The sequence below is a fragment of the Stegastes partitus genome, unplaced genomic scaffold (assembly GCF_000690725.1).
Source record: "Stegastes partitus isolate 25-593 unplaced genomic scaffold, Stegastes_partitus-1.0.2 Scaffold118, whole genome shotgun sequence".
Taxonomy (NCBI): Eukaryota; Metazoa; Chordata; class Actinopteri; family Pomacentridae; genus Stegastes; species Stegastes partitus.
The window spans coordinates 224,733-241,471 of NW_007577849.1; the positions used below are offsets into that span (position 1 = coordinate 224,733).

A 16,739-nucleotide genomic window follows, 5' to 3' on the forward strand; every position below is an offset into this window, starting at 1 on the left:
ATGGCAGCCGGCCGGCCGGAGGCGCAGGACCACCCGCCGGAGAACGGCTTCACCCCGCTGGAGCACCCGGCGCCCCGGCTGCTGCCGCACATCGACGGCTCCGTCCTGCCGTCTCTGGGGGGCTTCGGGAAGCATCAGAAGCAGCTCGTGGTCCTGACCTGGATACCAGCATTGTTCATCGGCTTTAGCCAGTTTTCGGATTATTTCCTCTTGGCGCAACCCAATGGCACGTGTGTGCAACCTCTGGCCAACGACAGTAACTGGACCGTGTCGTCCCCGCCGGTCACCGCCACCAGCGGCGCGCCCGCGCTGCAACTCAAAGGCAACAGCACCGTGGAGGGCTACGGGGACGGCAGCGGTCTGCTGTGCGCCTGCAAGGAGTGGAGGCTGGAGCTGCAGACGGGACTTAGTCAGAATGTGGTTACCAAGGTAACGAGTGAGCAGCAGATAGATCCACAGTGTTATCTCTGAGAGGAAGAAAGAACAGTGTTCAGCATCACCATCATCCCTTCGGCTCCAGTGCCAGTGTCAGAACAGTGCAGAGTCTGAAACGCAAGTGCAAACACAGCTGATTGACAAGTTGCCCACTGACCTCAATGTGAGAGGACTGTGCGTATGGAGCGTAGAGAGACAGCAGCTGGTGGCTGGAGCCGTGCTGGTGCATGTGTGTGATGGAGCTGGGTGTTATGTTTAAAGTCAGTGTAGCAGTTTTAATCAAACTAGTTGTAGACATTTTAGATATTGCAATTGAATACTAAATCACTGCAAAATACAGTTGCAAGGCTGAGTAAGGCAACTAACAGAGAGGAACAGAGATGCACTGATGCTACCACCCTCTTTTAAAAAAAAACTTTTAAAAAATCCGAACACTACATTTTGTGGAACTCATTTTGATGAAGTTATGGGTTGCAGCTAAAAACTGTGACTTAATAAATCAAGCTCATTGCAGCTAAACTGATTTTTTTTATTTTTTACAATTATCATGCCAAAGAATTGTATGTACAGTGGATTAGTCATATCCAGTCTGTTGTAAAAGCTCAGTATCAGCGTAGAGACCGATCAAGCAGAAACAATAGGACTAGTGCATCCCTGCCCTGAACTAGATGACTGTGTGTCACCTGCTTTAGGCTAATTAGATGATTTTTTTTCCCCCTAATATGCAAAACTAAAGCACAGTATCTGTTTACATAATGAGAGCCTTCACATGATCTCTAACCTAATTATGAGGCACGATCTTGAAGAGGGTCCTTGGGTCATAATACAGATGTAGCCTTAGCTGCCTCAGGTTTGTGCATACAGAGCACAATTAATAAATGAATGGCTTCATTACCATACTGAGAACCAGGTAGTTAGACCAGGTATTATTCTACCACAGCAAAACTACACCCTGCATAGAGAGTGGAAGGAGCAGGGGCTTAGTACATGATAATCCTGCTTCCACTGGTGCGAAGTACAAAACTTTAATTAACAAATCTTTGCTTGGAATATAAATTAAGGCAACAGAATTCTGAAAAATGATAAAACTGCATGGTCACATCCTTACACCATTCCACTGAAAATCTATTAACAGTCATGTTGACCCAGCTCTGGCAGATGTGCATGAAAAACATCTGTTTTCTCAAATAGCGTTGCTGCTAATAGTCTGTACAAAATAAACGTGCACTGACTGCACATCACCAGTGGCCATTTCATAACCAAAATCATCAGGCATAACCAATAATTGTCTCCTTCTACTCCCTCCTCTCTGCTGTTTCTGCACAGTTGGAGGCTCAGCAGGGAGTTCTGTAAATTCCTGTTACACACTAACACTATTTTCAAACACAGCTGAATCGGTCCACTGGGCTCTTGCAGATACTTTCAGGGTTGTGCACAAACATGGAGTACACATCGTGCTTCCACATGTGTCCTTGGCTGAGTTTCAGATGCTGAGAGCTGCAGTGGCGTGTGCACTGACCCATGGGCTTAGAGGAAAGAGTGGGAAACTATTGATTTCTGTTATTATAGACACGCGCCCACATTCCCACACATGCTGCTTGTTCTCTCTCTCTCTCTCTCTCTCTCTCTCTCTGTCTCAAACACACACACACACACACATATATGCTTGCGTTTTCTCTCTTTTACTTTCAGGATGAACGTATTCAATATTTCAAAAGCGTCCGTAGAATGTTTGCACATTCATCAGACTTCATGAATTATCAACACAATGAGTCATAGAGCGAATAGAGTTTGACGGAATTCTGATGAGAGAAGCCCACGTTTCTTTTTGTTTCTGTGCAGCTTTCATATTATAAGTGATTCGGGTCGAGATGTTTAATTCCCTTTTATCTTGTTGTGGGTGGATTTCTCTGAACAGTAGACTAATGCTCCTCTCTCCTTGTTTTTTGTCTGTTTCAGTGGAACCTGGTGTGTGACTCTGCCTGGAAGGTTCACATTGCCAAGTTCTCTTTGCTTGTGGGCTCCATATTTGGCTACCTAGTGATGGGTGTCATGGCTGACTGGTACGCCGCCTCCTCCATTTCTGTTTTGTTAGTTTTAGAGGATAATTCCAGTTTTACAACTCAAATCTTGATTTTGTGGTTATGAAAACATCACACTCACCAAATGATCTGCAGGGATCTTGGAATACAGCAACATTGCTACAGAGAAGCCCAATGTGGCAAGAAATATGAGCAATCAAACAGGCTGAAAGTAAACCTCCAGGATAGCCAAACATATCAGGAAAAGCAAGTGAAGTGAAGAGAAAAAGAAAAATGATTACCCAAACACCTATCCAATTTGATTATTATTATGATTATTATTTTTCCAATTTGCAGACTTGCTTGCCGCTTCAACATTTAGACACCATCCAAAGTGTAGCCTACACAGGATTATTACTCACATTTGGCTTTCACTTTCAGTTTTACCTTCAAATAAAATGGTTTAGATCATGTCAATCAACAGTGCCTTCTTTACACCTTGTTTTCTGCATTGTTAGATATTGTCGCATGTCTTTGTGTTCCCATATCTCTTCAGTTAACTTGAAGAATACAATGTTGTCACAACAAAGGTTGCTAAATCAGTTCACCAACATCACAAAGAGCATATATTCTCATCACTAGTGGTATCTAACAGCACAATTAGCTGTGGGTTTCTAGCTTTTGAGATACTTGTTTCTTATATTTGTGTCTTCACCTCAATTAGAGAATGGACTTTTTTATGCTGATTAAAAGCTAATTAGCAAATTATTAATTAATACAATTAATTAGCATTTGCTAATTCACAGTAGACTCAAAAGACAGACTGAGGTGTGAAGGTCATTAGTTTTGCAGGTATTTAGTTTATAAACTAAAGTTATGGACAAATTTAACCTCTGACTGTTATGTTTAACTCCATCCAGCCATTATCTATACACCACTTAATCCTCACTGGGGTCGCGGGGTTATGTTTAAATGTAGAAACCAAATTTATTCTCCCAGAAATTTGTATTAAATTGAAATTTTATAGTAGATATGTTAGATATTTCACTAGGTAAGACATACTTAATGGTAGCACTTGATTCTAAGTCAAGGAATCAAGTCATTAGAATTCATCCTTCTGTGACAATTAACGTCTGTACCACATTTCAGGGCAATCTGTCTGATATGTGATATTCGTTGACATATTTGAGCCCAGATCAACACTTTTCTTTGGAACCTCCAAGAAACTGTCCCAGCTAAAACTGTTGCCAGTTAAGGTGGATTACATTATGGAGCAACAATGACGCTGTTTCTGGAATGAGATCTGTGGATGGCATTATTGGCCATCTGGTCAGATGATCTAGACTGAAATATCTCAGCAAATATCAGATGGCCAATAATGCCATCCCTAGATCTCATCCCAGAAACAGCGTCACTGCCACTTCGTAATACAATCCATACTGGCAACTGTCTTAGTAGGGACAATTTGTTAGTAGTTCCAAGGAGAGGTGTTCAGAGTGAAGTCTGAGGTTAATCCACAGCTACCAGGAGAAAGTTATGTGTAACGAATTTTGTAGCGGAGAAAGAAGTATCTTAAAACCTGGACATCCAAACTATCAGCATTTGGGCAAACTGACCCTTTCCATCAAATTCTTTGTGATCACGTCTGCAGTTTGTGAGCTACCTGAGCTGCATCGTGGGAAAAAAGTCCCTGCATTGTGCTAGGGATCAGTACCCATGGAAACAATGTAAAGAAATATGCGGGCCAGCGAGTCCTTAGCCCTGACCTGACCCACTGACCCACTGACCCCCCTTAGACCAGGAAGTCTTCTGAGTCTGTAGGAAACAATGAGTACAATGATCTCTTTCGCTCGACTACACATCAGATGTTTCTCTCCCAGTTTGTGACAGTTTTTTTTTTTTTTTTTAAGTCTTTGCTGATTCTTATTCTTTTTGTCTTTCTCTCTGTCTCAAAGGTTTGGTCGGCACCCGGTGTTGATTCTCTCGGTGCTTTTCATGCTGGTGTTTGGTCTGAGTGTTGCCTTCTCTGTAAATGTCACCATGTTCAGCACCTTGCGCTTCTTTGAGGGTTTCTGCTTGGCGGGCCTCGCTCTCTCCCTCTACGTGCTCAGTAAGTACAAGCTTTCATCTCCTCCTCTCCTCTGTCTGCTTTTTTTTTCTGCTTTCCTGCTCCTTGATTTCCTCATTCTTGCTCTGCTTTTTGCTGTGTTTAGTATTAATAGTATAAAACCCTGGAAGAGACATAGACGGTAACATTTTAGGGAACAAAGAAGTCACTTATACATTCTCTCAAAAAACTTTTGACCTATATGCTATCGTGATTTTATGATGTTTATTGTCTGAACCTTGGATATTATTATTCAGCTGCACCTAAAAACAGTCATGATTCTCTACAGGTAGGGCCAGAAATGTTTCCAACAGCAATCATTAAAGATGAAAGGCTGGAAAGATTTAAACAGTGTCAGTAGATCTTATGAATACAGGAGAAACCAACACGTAGAATTATGCCCAGTATTACTATTTGTTATTATGTTCTATATACTGTATAGAGATAATAAAATATCTGGAAAACCCTTGTATGAGATGCTCAGGGAGAAACTGCACTATCACAGATGATATTGAAAATACACGCTTCACAGCAAAAAAAAAAGTCAATGCAACAGTCAGAATTTTGCCCAGAAAATGCAAAAATAGGCATGTTTCTTCCTCTTCCCTTCTAAAGATTTTCTTCCCGTCCCTCTGGGGCTCTGCAGAAGCGTCACTGGACAAGGTGGTCACACTGACACCAAACATAATGATTTCATTTTTCCAGAGAATGTCCTCGCCCCCTTTGCATTCTCCACTGCCCCCTCTCCTCGCTGCTACCCCCTCTCTTTTTGTCACCCTTTGTAGGCCTCTTCTCTCTTTCAGGCCACAGTGAGTAGTCATACATTATGCGTGAAGTGAGGGCAGACTTTGAGCTTGGGCAGCGGGGCGGGTTTTGTGCTTCTCAGCGGGGGTTCCTGATAAATCTCAGCTGAACTGCTTCTGAAAACAAACAAACAAAATGGATGCCCCGAGCCGTCTGCCGAGAGACTCCAGAGAATTGGATTTAATCTGTGATGTAGACAAAACACAAGTAATGTTGTATTTTGAGGCCTTTAAATCTGAGTGACACAGTTGTGAATTTGAGAATGGAATGGGATTTTTTATGAAACTGCTGGTATAAGATCATGGGAGCATCAGTTGGAGTTACAAAGGGACATTGAGATCATAGACTTTAAACACAGAATGATTGCAGTAACCAAGAAATATACCGTATATAGCCGATTTTAATACATAGTGCTGCGATATAATTTGCTTGTAATCTATCTAGAAATTGTTTTACTATCTATATGCAAATTCTATTACTAATACTGTGTATTGTTCTTCATTTCGTTTCATTTTTTCCTTTTTCACTACAAAAGAAGTCAACATGCTTGGTTTTCTGTGAAATAATTGACCAAAGTTATATTTTTTACAATATTTGCATTACTCGTACATGGTACGTTACAGTGTTCAGAAAAAATTTCTTAGCATAAAAACTTTGGACACCACCTGAGGCATGTTTGTTCCTCCTCTGTCACTACCGTTTCCTTATTCATGTGACACACAGACACTGTCACTCACACACACTTCAGTCATTTTTCCCCTGTATTCTTACAGTCTACTTGCCAAGAAATATTCCTGACATGCAGCAGTTTTTCAATGTTTTACTTGTTTGTGCGTTCAGAGTTGGCGATTGAATAATTAGCTCTGTGTGTGTGTGTGTGTGTGTGTGTGTGCGCGCGCTTCTATGTGTATTTGCCGAGAGAACAGATTGTCTGCATGCACTTTGAAGTGCAACAAAAAAGGTGTTTGTGTGAGGTGTAGATGCATACAGTAGGAAGAACAGACTCCCTGCTACAGACGGGTTCTCTTTGAAGTGAACTCATTCTGTAACAGACTATGACACACTGTTATCCCAGTAAAAAACATGTATCCACACAGCGACTCGTGAAGATCTACAAACACACCCTCAGACACTGAATGCATACTGTACCAACACATAAGCTGCAATAAAACTCCATTTGCATTTTTTCCTCATTACAAACAGACTGGACAGTGAATTTGAAACAGTCACTACTCTACCTTCTTTCTCCTTTTACCGTTTGCCAACAGAGGTACAGTAGTGGCCCTGCAGGACAGACACAGTTCTGTCAGTCTGTAGTTTGGCAGTGACTCATTGTTTTGTTGATTCTGTAATCCAGGTCATCAGATCTAAAATGAAAAGAAATGACTGTGAGGTTGAAGCGCTGTCCTTCCTCATCCATACTGAGTGAACACTGTACTACTAACAGTTTTTATACACAGTCAGCAAAATGTATGACAACATAGCAGGCCAAGATACTGTACACAGTCAAACAAAGAGTTTACATCCACATCAGATGAGCACTGTAGCCTTGTTTATACAGTCTCTCAGTCTTAAGGAGCCAAAAGTAACTGGAGAAGTGGGATGAATTTAAATGTCGCTGCCATTTTAATGGGGAATTCTAGTTGATTGCACACGGGCTTATTTTGGGAGATTTGATTTAATTCCTGTTAGTAATAATACGACTAACCGCCAAGTGTATTTAGCTTGTGAAATTAAGTGTGTTTAGGATGGTATGGCTGTAAGATGTAGGAAGATGACAACATAACCTAAAAGAGGTCTCGCAAGGCAAGAAATGAGAGCAGTCAGGCAATCAAAGAGGCTGCAATTCTGCCAGAATTCTTTCTTATCTTATTTGGAATACAGAAAAAAGGACACTGTATTGTCATCCATGGAAGTTCACAGATTAATCTTCTGTTTTACCTTTGACTTACCATACCTGTATGCTCACAGTTTTTTTTGTGCAGACACATCACTGAAGACATGAGTGCACCCGCTTTTAGTTTTACACCCAGATTGGTTTACATAACATGTTAAACGTGTCTACAATCTGTCAGACCATCTGACTGCTCATTTTAGTATCACTACCACTGTATTCCTGAAGCTCACCAACTACTCTGGCAGTTACAATATTATCATTTACCTGAAGAGTAAAAGATTGCAAAATAAGAGCAGAGTTGTAGTTTTGGTGAATTTTCCTATAAAATGCTGCTGTCAGCTCCGGCTTCCTCCCACAGTCCAAAGACAGGCAATAAGTTGCTTGGTGATACTAAATGGTCCATAGGTGTGAATGTGAGTGTGCTTGTTTTGTTTGTGTCACTCTGTGGCCCTGTGATGGACTGGTGACCTGCCCATCATATACCCTGCCTTCACCCTAAGTCAGCTGGGATAGACTCCAGCCTCCCACGACTTACAGAGGATAAAGCAGTGCATAGAAAATGGATAGATGGATGTTGTCAAATTCTTCTGTTTAGTTCAAACCCACAGATATCAGTTGCTTCCATGACAATGTCTTATGCAGGCCTGTGCTGCAGCCTTCTACACTTCTTGCTTGTTTAAGGGTTTTTTGCCTTCAGTGTGTTTTTAGCAGGTGAAACAAATGAACTGGTGGATTGAGCTCATGTGACTGAACTGAACTAACCAGTCAAGAACACTCCTCCAGGGTCATAAAAAACTCCATGGGTGCTTTATCTGTTTGTTAAGTGTCATTATCCGGCTCCACTGTGCCAAAATAAGGGGACTGTGTATTAAAAAAATGTTAGCTGTTTTACACCCATTGTGGATGTAAACCCCCTCAAATTAAAGCTGAAAGCTAGCATTTTAGTCCTAAAGTCTTGTTTCATTTCAAACCCAATGAGCTGTTGTACAGCTCCAAAACAATGGAAAATGTCTCAGTATTCTAAAACAGTATTGTTAAAAACAGATGCCAAAGCACAACGGAGGCACATAATTGCGAAGTCTGTTAGACTACTGAGCGGTAAATAGGTTGCATCAGGAAGGAGATTGCATGGAGAAATGCAAAAAATAAGCAAGTGCGCATATGCTGTATTATGGATGATTGTACAGTATTTATATGTATGTGCTGTGGTTGCACTGTTCCATCTGTATTATCATGTCTGTCTCCCCACAGAAATACTCTCTCTGCCTACCTTATCTTACCCTCCTGTCACCCTCTGCCACTCTAAATGCAGGACTGAATTTCTGTTTCTAAATCCAGCAGCTCTCTGGCCCTTTGCATTTTCCATCTATGCTTGCCTCGAATGTCCTCTACCCCATTCATCCCGCCCTCCTCCTCCTTGCCTCCCTCACACTACCATTTTATTACTACCAGCACTCAGAACCTCATTCGCTCATTTTCTTGAGGCTCATTTGAAATCTCTCATCGTTTGGTTATCTCTCTGCAGCACACGCTGCATAATAAACTCCACTGGAGCTGCCAGAGGAAGCTTTAGTTTGCTCTGCTAATGTAAATGTGTTCTTGTGTGTGTTTGTTGTGTGCATATTTGGTTGTTTCTGCACAAGCTTATTAGTTTGTAATGTAGCACCTACCTCGGGGCTGTCCTCTGGGAGCTGTTGGTATAGCGCTTCCTTCTCCTCGTGCTTTTTTCTTGTTTTTCTTTCACAGAATTTAATCCAGTATTGCAAACATGGCTGCCCACTGTGCACCCTCTTCTGTAAAATATTGTTTTTTGGATAAAAGCTTGAGAAAGAAAGAATATACAGTATCCAACAGAAGTGAGAATGCGCAATATCACATAAACAAACAAAAAAACAGTAATTTTAACATTGCTGAGTATTTACTCTAATGTACATTTTAAAATTCATATTTTAGATTTACTGCATTAAAAAAAGAAGCATCACAGGAGGAGCTAAACAAAATGAAATTATTAGATTTCAATCTTTTATAATTTCAGTACTCTATATGCTCACCTTTATTTTTGTGGACTGACTCAATCCTCTTTCGAATGGAAGATACCCAAATTCTAGAGATTTTCTACCATTTTTAGGTGACAGTTTTCTTCAGGCTGCTTCTTGCTGGAGAGGGTGTGTTGCTTTCCCTTTCAAATACCCCAAAAGTGTTCTATTGGATTCAAATCAAGTGACATATTCGGTCAGAACTTTGGCAGTGTGCTTTGGATAATTATCATGCTGGAATATTTCTGCCAAGCTTCTGCAGACTGCGAGTCATCTTGTCAGCCAGTATTTTGGTTCATCCACAGACAGTCATGGTGCCATCTGTAAATGTTATCTCCCCAACACCTTTTGCACTCATGTAGCTCATCACATCTCCCACCTCTGTGCTTCACTGTCAGGACTATGTATTCACTGCAGTAGTCCTGGCCAGGTTTATATCAAACATGCTGGACCTCATCTGAACTGACCACAGGATGTTGTCCCAGCATTCATCAAGCTTATTTTCCTGAACTTAAGTGAAAACTTTGGTCAAAGAGCAACAAAGTTGTTGTTGTTGTTTTTTTTTCTTGAACACCATCCATGGAGTATGATGTCATACACTGTTCTTCACACTATCTCAGCTGTCACAGAAACTGTGATTTGCATTGATTACCTCACAACCAGCGCAGCTCTGATTAGTGGTACCACGGTTTGTGTTATACCTCCTGATTAATGCTTCAACTGTGTTTCCTCGGATTGGTGGCTGATCTTCCTGTACCGTTTTTTTATAATTGTAACGTCTCACATTCAGATTTTTTAGTTCCTCTGAAAACTCTTTCCCATTTGGAGCCATGGCGTAGAGATCTAGATAGACACAGCCCTTAAGTCTAAAACTAAAAAACGTATGGCGTTCACAGCTTATTTTATTACTCCGCTCATACAATTATGCTGAGTGGAATTACAGCTGTTTTCCATTTTGATGCTTTAAGTTTCTACTTTGAGGCTTTATTTTTAAATACTTGTCAATTCTAAAGTAATGTAGTTCTTGAGAAATAATATAATTCAGAGTTACTTGATTTCACAGAACTGTATTCACTTCTGTTGTCTAATGTACATAAAGACTTGAGAGAGAAAGTATACAAAGATATATCACTAGTCTACTGAATTTTTTCTTGAGAGTAATAAATATTCACTTTCAGTGAAAAATGGCTTTTCAGAGGAGTCAGTTACAACTGTTCCAATGAGACACAGTGTTAACAGAATCTCAAGAGACATGTCAAACCACTGTATTTCTTAGTTATGTATCCATAAACACAATATATTCCCAACGTCTGCTTCTAAAAAATGGAGAAACAGGATGCTGTAGCAGAACTGTAGATTTGAATTTAAATCATACTTAAAGTGGTCTTACTAAATAATACATCTACTTTACAGATGACCAAAGATTTGTATTTGAAAGCCCATAGTAAATAACGCACAGAGAACGATAATCTGACTGTGAGTTTTACAGAGCACTTCAATTTAATGTTGGGATTTTCTAGCCATCAAGTTTTGTTCAGTCTCATTGCTCTAACTGCACAAATTCTATCCACAGCTGGCAGCTGTTTTCTGTAAAAGTTTCATACACTATCTGTCAACAAATTGGAGCAGTTAGCAGCTAAAGAGACAGATATCTCCCTGAGGACAGAAATCCAGTTCCAAAATGTATCTACTAGATGTGTAAATACACAACTGTTGACAACAAAACTTGGAATATCAACATAAAGTGTTCAGTGTTTAGAATTTGTTTTGTAGCCTGAGGTGGTCAGAAATCTATTTTTGTCTGCTTAAGTCATGATAATGAGGGCTTGAGACTTGACTTAGACCTTTTGAAAGACTTGAACCTTTGATGAAAGAAATCATTCGGTGTTTTAGGATTTGGCAGATTTTTGGTCATCTTCATGGTGACAGACTTTTTACTTGTAATTTGCTCCTCAAGACTTAACACTTGGACTAGACTGGATTTGAGACTTATGCCTTGTACTGACACACCGCAGGTCTGACTTGAATGCGCCTAAACGATTTTAGTGCAGTTCTGGTGTGCAACATACTGCAGCAGAAAAGTGGATTATTCTGCAGCAGTCATTTGAGAAGTTTATACAGACATTTTGGTACGTTTTTCCCATAAACTGGGTCAACATTTGAATCCATTGTACACGGTGTGAATCCCAGTAGACTTGCTAGAGCAACTCTAGCACACTACAGAATTTTCAGTGCCCCTTTCAAGTGTTTGGCACTCAAAACATTTTTACTGAATGAGGTTTACATGGGCCCAAAAGAAGGAGACTGCAGTTGCTTTTACAGCAGTGAAACAAGGTTAATATCTTTGCCTCCTCCTCTCTGTCTCTATTCCTCAGAGACTTGTAGGTAATGACAGAGACACTGAGTATATACAGTATGTAACTGGCTGTGTGTGTGTGTGTGTGTGTGTGTGTGTGTGTGTGTGTGTGTGTGTTGTTATGAGCTGAAGGGGATGACTTATGCTGACTCAGTGGGGGAATAGTGCTGTCATGCTGTGCCCTTGTCAAACCTTCTAACCGTTTCCCATCCCTCCTTTCTGTAGAGTCATCCCCTAAGGCTGCAACAGAAGATTTTTTCATTATTGATTAATTTTGTTTAGTCTACAAAATGCCAAAAATATGCTTATCACAAGGTTGCAGAGCCTATGGTGATGTCTTCACATTGCTTGTTGGTCTGATCATCCGTCCAAATCTATTTTGTACAGTTAACAATTGTATGACAGGAAAAAGCAGAAAATCTTCCCGTTGTAGAAGCATGGCTCATAATGCCAATTCATAAGTCAGTCTGAGACAGTCAGTTTCCTACAACATTAAGTAAAGCAGAGCCACAAATCTTCACACTGTGGAGTCTTCGGTATCGTTATTTGAAAGTAACTGCAGCTATTCAGTCATTATGGAAAATACTGTCAATTTGTTTTTCAACTAATCCTTTTAGCCTCAGTGTCAACATTTTGTGACATTCCAGGACTCATGGTTCACAGACCTGTACCAGTGACTTTGGTGATTTTACAGCTTTTCCAGAAGTGCAATCATATGATTGACATCTGCAGCTTTACATGAAATAGCCTCTGGATTGATTTCCATTAAAATCTGTACACTCATTTGTATTTCCCTAAAGTTCTATTGTAAGACAGTATGCAGTAATAAAATTGTATTACCTTACAGTAATTGCATTACTTCATAGCTGATGAGGTAGGGAATTTGCACTCTTGCAAAATTAAAAACTAACAGATTAAATTTACTGTATTTAAAGTACGGACCCCATAGTAGGAACTCAGTGCAACAAAGGTCTGTTTACTCTTTAATACTGAGAGTCAAATCATAGATTTTCTTCAAGATGCTGCATGTCTACCTTTATGTTTTTATGACAGACTGGAGAATTTTTCTGCCATCTTCAGAAACATGTTTTTCAGTTGCTCTTTCCTCAAGGAGTAATATAACTCTACTCGTGTTCTATTGGATTGAGGTCAGGCGACATACTTGTCCAGGTCATCAATTTTACTTTTTTCTTTCTTAGAAAACCAAAAAAAACTCTAGTGAGATTTTGGCGGTGTGCTTTGGATGGTTTTCATGCTGGAATATTCCTCTTTTGTCAAGCTTCTGCAGATTGAGAGTTTTCTTGTCAGCCAGCATTTTGGTTTATCCACAGGGATTCATGGTGGCATCTATAAATACCCTCTCTACAATACTTTTGGCATTCATGCAGCCCTGTATCGTTACACTCCCACCTCTGTGCTGCACTGTCAAGATTATGCATTTTGAACCAAACAAATTAATCTTGGTCTTAACTGGCCAATATTCATCAGGTGTCTTTAAATGTTCATGGCACTGTCTGTGCTGTCTGACCAGGAACTCAAATTTGCATTGATAGCCGAGTCTAAAGCATTTCCAGAGGTAGAGTGTGTAAGTAGTGCATTGTCTATGACATCGTTTTAGGAGGATGGCCTCTGTGGCTCTGATTAATGGTACTATGACTATGATTTTTGGTTGCACACCAATCGTGCTGCATCCTTTTCCATATATACAAGTTTACTTAAAACAGTAGGAAAAAGAACAGATTCACACAAGCACACACTGATGGTGGCAGAGCTGCCAAACAAGGCACCTACCATTGGGAGCAACTTGGCGTTGTCTTTCCTAAGTACACTTCGGCACATGGAGGGGCAAGACTGCCAACTTCACAATTAGTGGACAACCTGCTCCACCACCTGAGCCATGGCCGCTGTTGGGCCAAAGCTAAGTTCCAAGAGGAGTTGGTTTTAACAGGCATTTTGTATGGCCCATAAAGAGTGCATTGCAGTTGTCCACGCTACAGGTCATAAAAGCATGACACAAGAGGAAATACTCTACTGTTCAACCTAAAAAAAAATAATTCAAGGCTGAGAGGTAGGACACCTTAGTGATTTTTTACAGGTGTGCATTCACCTCTGTATTGCACTGTAGCTTTGGTGATCTCTTACTTTGATTTGTGACCAGACACTTCTGAACCATACTCAATATTCTCAGCTGTTCTTCTGTTTAGTGGCAATTAGCAAATCCTGGCACACAAAACCAAGTTAATTGCTGACCCTAACACGTAGCTAACAGAGCTCCTTCCATGGCTGTGGAGTAAATTACTGAAACAAATAATGGATAATGAAAGTTACTGGCAATTAGTTTTCCATAGACTGCCCTATTGATTCATTGGTGAATTCTTTCGACACTACATCTCTCCCCTGTCTATAATCTAAAGTGCATATCTCTTACTGTCCCCAGCTGAACAGCTATACATCTTCATTTTACCCATAAACACAGACTGTGGTTCTCACTCTGAACTCCTGCTGTTAGAAAGCCAATTGTCCCTCCACTCTGTTCTCATGCCCCAGGCAAGGTTAGCCAGGGAGCAGTAAACAACAGAAAATGTGTGTGGCTGCTGCTGTCAGCCATTTGTCATCAAAGATTAGTCTGACCATTAGATCAGCTGCTTTTTGTTGCCTTCTATTTGTTTTAGTCTTCTTTTCTTCCATTATAGCTTTTGTTTTGCAAACCCGCTGCAACTGTTCACTTGCAGATGTTAAGTCAGAGGAGAAGCTGCTTGGTGAAAGGAGGAGGCGCGAGGAGGAGGAGACGGAGGGTATGGATGGTGGGTAGAGGTGGGGGATGGTGGTTTTACAGAGGGTGAGGGAGCCACTTCAGCTCAAATGAGTGAAAGGGAGGAGAGGAGGGGTGGGAGAGGGGGAAAGTGGAGTGAAGGAAGATCAGCCCACAGGGGGGGCAGTGAGATAATCAGCACAAGGAGAACCATTCTCCCACTCAGCTGGAACAAAAGGTCCTTGCCAGCGTGTGTGTGCTTGTTTGTGTGTGTGTGTGTGTGTGTGTGTATGTGTGTGTATTGATATCCCTATAGAGTCGGCGGGACAGGACGCCTCCCCTGACAGTTTGGGAGTGTTTTTTGTTTTGTGCACTAGCTTTAAGGATGCATTGCCTTTGCCATCGTATACTTGGTTTTCTTCTTGCTGTGTGTGTATGTGAGACTCTGTTTGATCGTATTGACTGCTGTGGATACAGGTACCACCGGGTGACAGCAGTGGAAAGTAACCAAGTACATGTGACTACGTACTTGATGCTGTGCTACAGTTGAGAAGGCAGTTTTGTATGTTTTCCTCACTACGTTTATCTGGTAGGTTTACATTGCAGATTAGCAAATTAAACTTCTGGTATTTTTACTAAATAGAATCTTTATCCAACAAGGCAAGGTTTTATAAAATAGATAAAGTTGTGTGTAGAACCAGCTACAAAATTTAAAATCAATCATGTAATGCGCATAAAAAATATACCACTTAAAGCTGCAGTCATTGTTTTTTGACCACTTGGGGGCAGCAGAACAAGCAGTCAACACAACACTGACATATGATCACAACACAGGTGTTGATCTCTACGTACTCGTGGATTTGGAAAGTATAACACCTAATATGTTTTAGTTGCTGGGCACAGTGGGTTAATCAAAGCTCGTTTGATGTGCACAGGTGCTTGTTGATATGCTTTTCAGGCTAAAAGATGCTAAAAATGCTCTGCAGAGTGGAGGGAAACTGCAGAGCTACATAACTCTCTCTATCTTTGTCACCATGACTGACCTCTTTTGTATTAGGTCTAGTCATTTAACACGTCTACAGTTTTAAAATGATAATTGTCTCACTGATCATTCGTTTTACCCATAAAAACTCACCTGACTCTATCAGAGTTACATATTTAGAAATTGTGTCCATTAAAATAATCCCTTCTTATCGACATACAGTGTAAGAGAGAGACTATATATGTAAAGAATCCCGAATAGAAATCTATGGGAGGCTTCCATAATGGTGGCATTTGTTTGTTTCATGCCCTGCCAAGTCCCCCCCCAAAAGTGTTGTCTGCTTTAAAACGTCCAAATTAGGGAACATCCAACCAACACAAGCAGTGCCATGAAACATAGCAGATGTATAACCTGTGGGAAATGTTTTTTAATCCTTATTTTAAAGAAATCACCAAAGTTTTTAGATTTTTTTATTTTATTTTTGTCAAACTGGTGATTCTATACAATTATACATGCAGTCTCTGTGTCTCAGTGACTGGTGAAATTGCTGTTGTGGCTCTGTCCCTATTCATTTAGATAGTAGCCTGTCTTGTTTGCCCTATATATAATAGCAGAAACTGTCAAAATAAATAGCCTAAAACAGCGAGATTTGCTTATAAGGACCTTTAATTGTCCTCAGTCAGTTAATGGCTGAGTTCTGAGAACAGGGCATAATTACTAAAAACACAGGGTAGGACCCATGAAGCTCAAAGTAAACTTTTCTTTTTGGATGTGTTCACTTTCATTGAAACACTGTATTTCTTGCCTCACTAGTGGAACTAACTTTGATAAATGCAATCTAATCATGATCAAAAGAAATAATGGACAAAACCTAAAAAAACAACACTGAATAGATTGTAATAAAGTGGAAATGTTGTTCAGGCAAAAGCTTGGGGTGGTTTTTGATGGTAAAGACTGTGTTTATTACTACTTTTGCTTAATGAAAGTTCTGCTTCCATACACATTGTCTTTCTGGCTGAGGAGAAGGAAGCAGACGGACAGGTTAGGGATTACGGGTCAGTGTAATTTCCTTCAGCTGTCTTGGTTGCTGCAGGGAAGGTTTTTGGAGACTTTGACGCTAAACCTTTAAGTCTGGGGCAGAAGAGAAGAGGGAGGTAGAGGGATTTCCAGTAATACCTTTCATTTTTCATTCTCAGCCTCCCTGTGTTGTTTTACAACAAAATCATTTTCCTATCTTTGTTTTATCTGGAAATATTAGTCCTCTTTCTCTTTTCTTCTTTTTGTCCATCCCTCCTTCTTCCTCATTGTGCTTTTCTCTCTCTCCTCCTCTCTCTAGTCTTTATTATCAT

The 16,739-nt window shown here is 40.5% G+C and overlaps 1 protein-coding gene across 1 annotated transcript in view; it reads left to right on the forward strand.

Annotated features, from left to right (window-relative positions):
* Positions 1-16,739, forward strand: part of slc22a23 (solute carrier family 22 member 23) — a 26,996-nt gene continuing 10,257 nt past the window's right edge. Inside the window, exons 1-3 of the mRNA XM_008278184.1 lie at positions 1-429; positions 2,395-2,498; positions 4,412-4,566. Coding sequence (XP_008276406.1) covers positions 1-429; positions 2,395-2,498; positions 4,412-4,566 — 688 coding nt within the window. The remainder of the gene's footprint in view (positions 430-2,394; positions 2,499-4,411; positions 4,567-16,739) is intronic.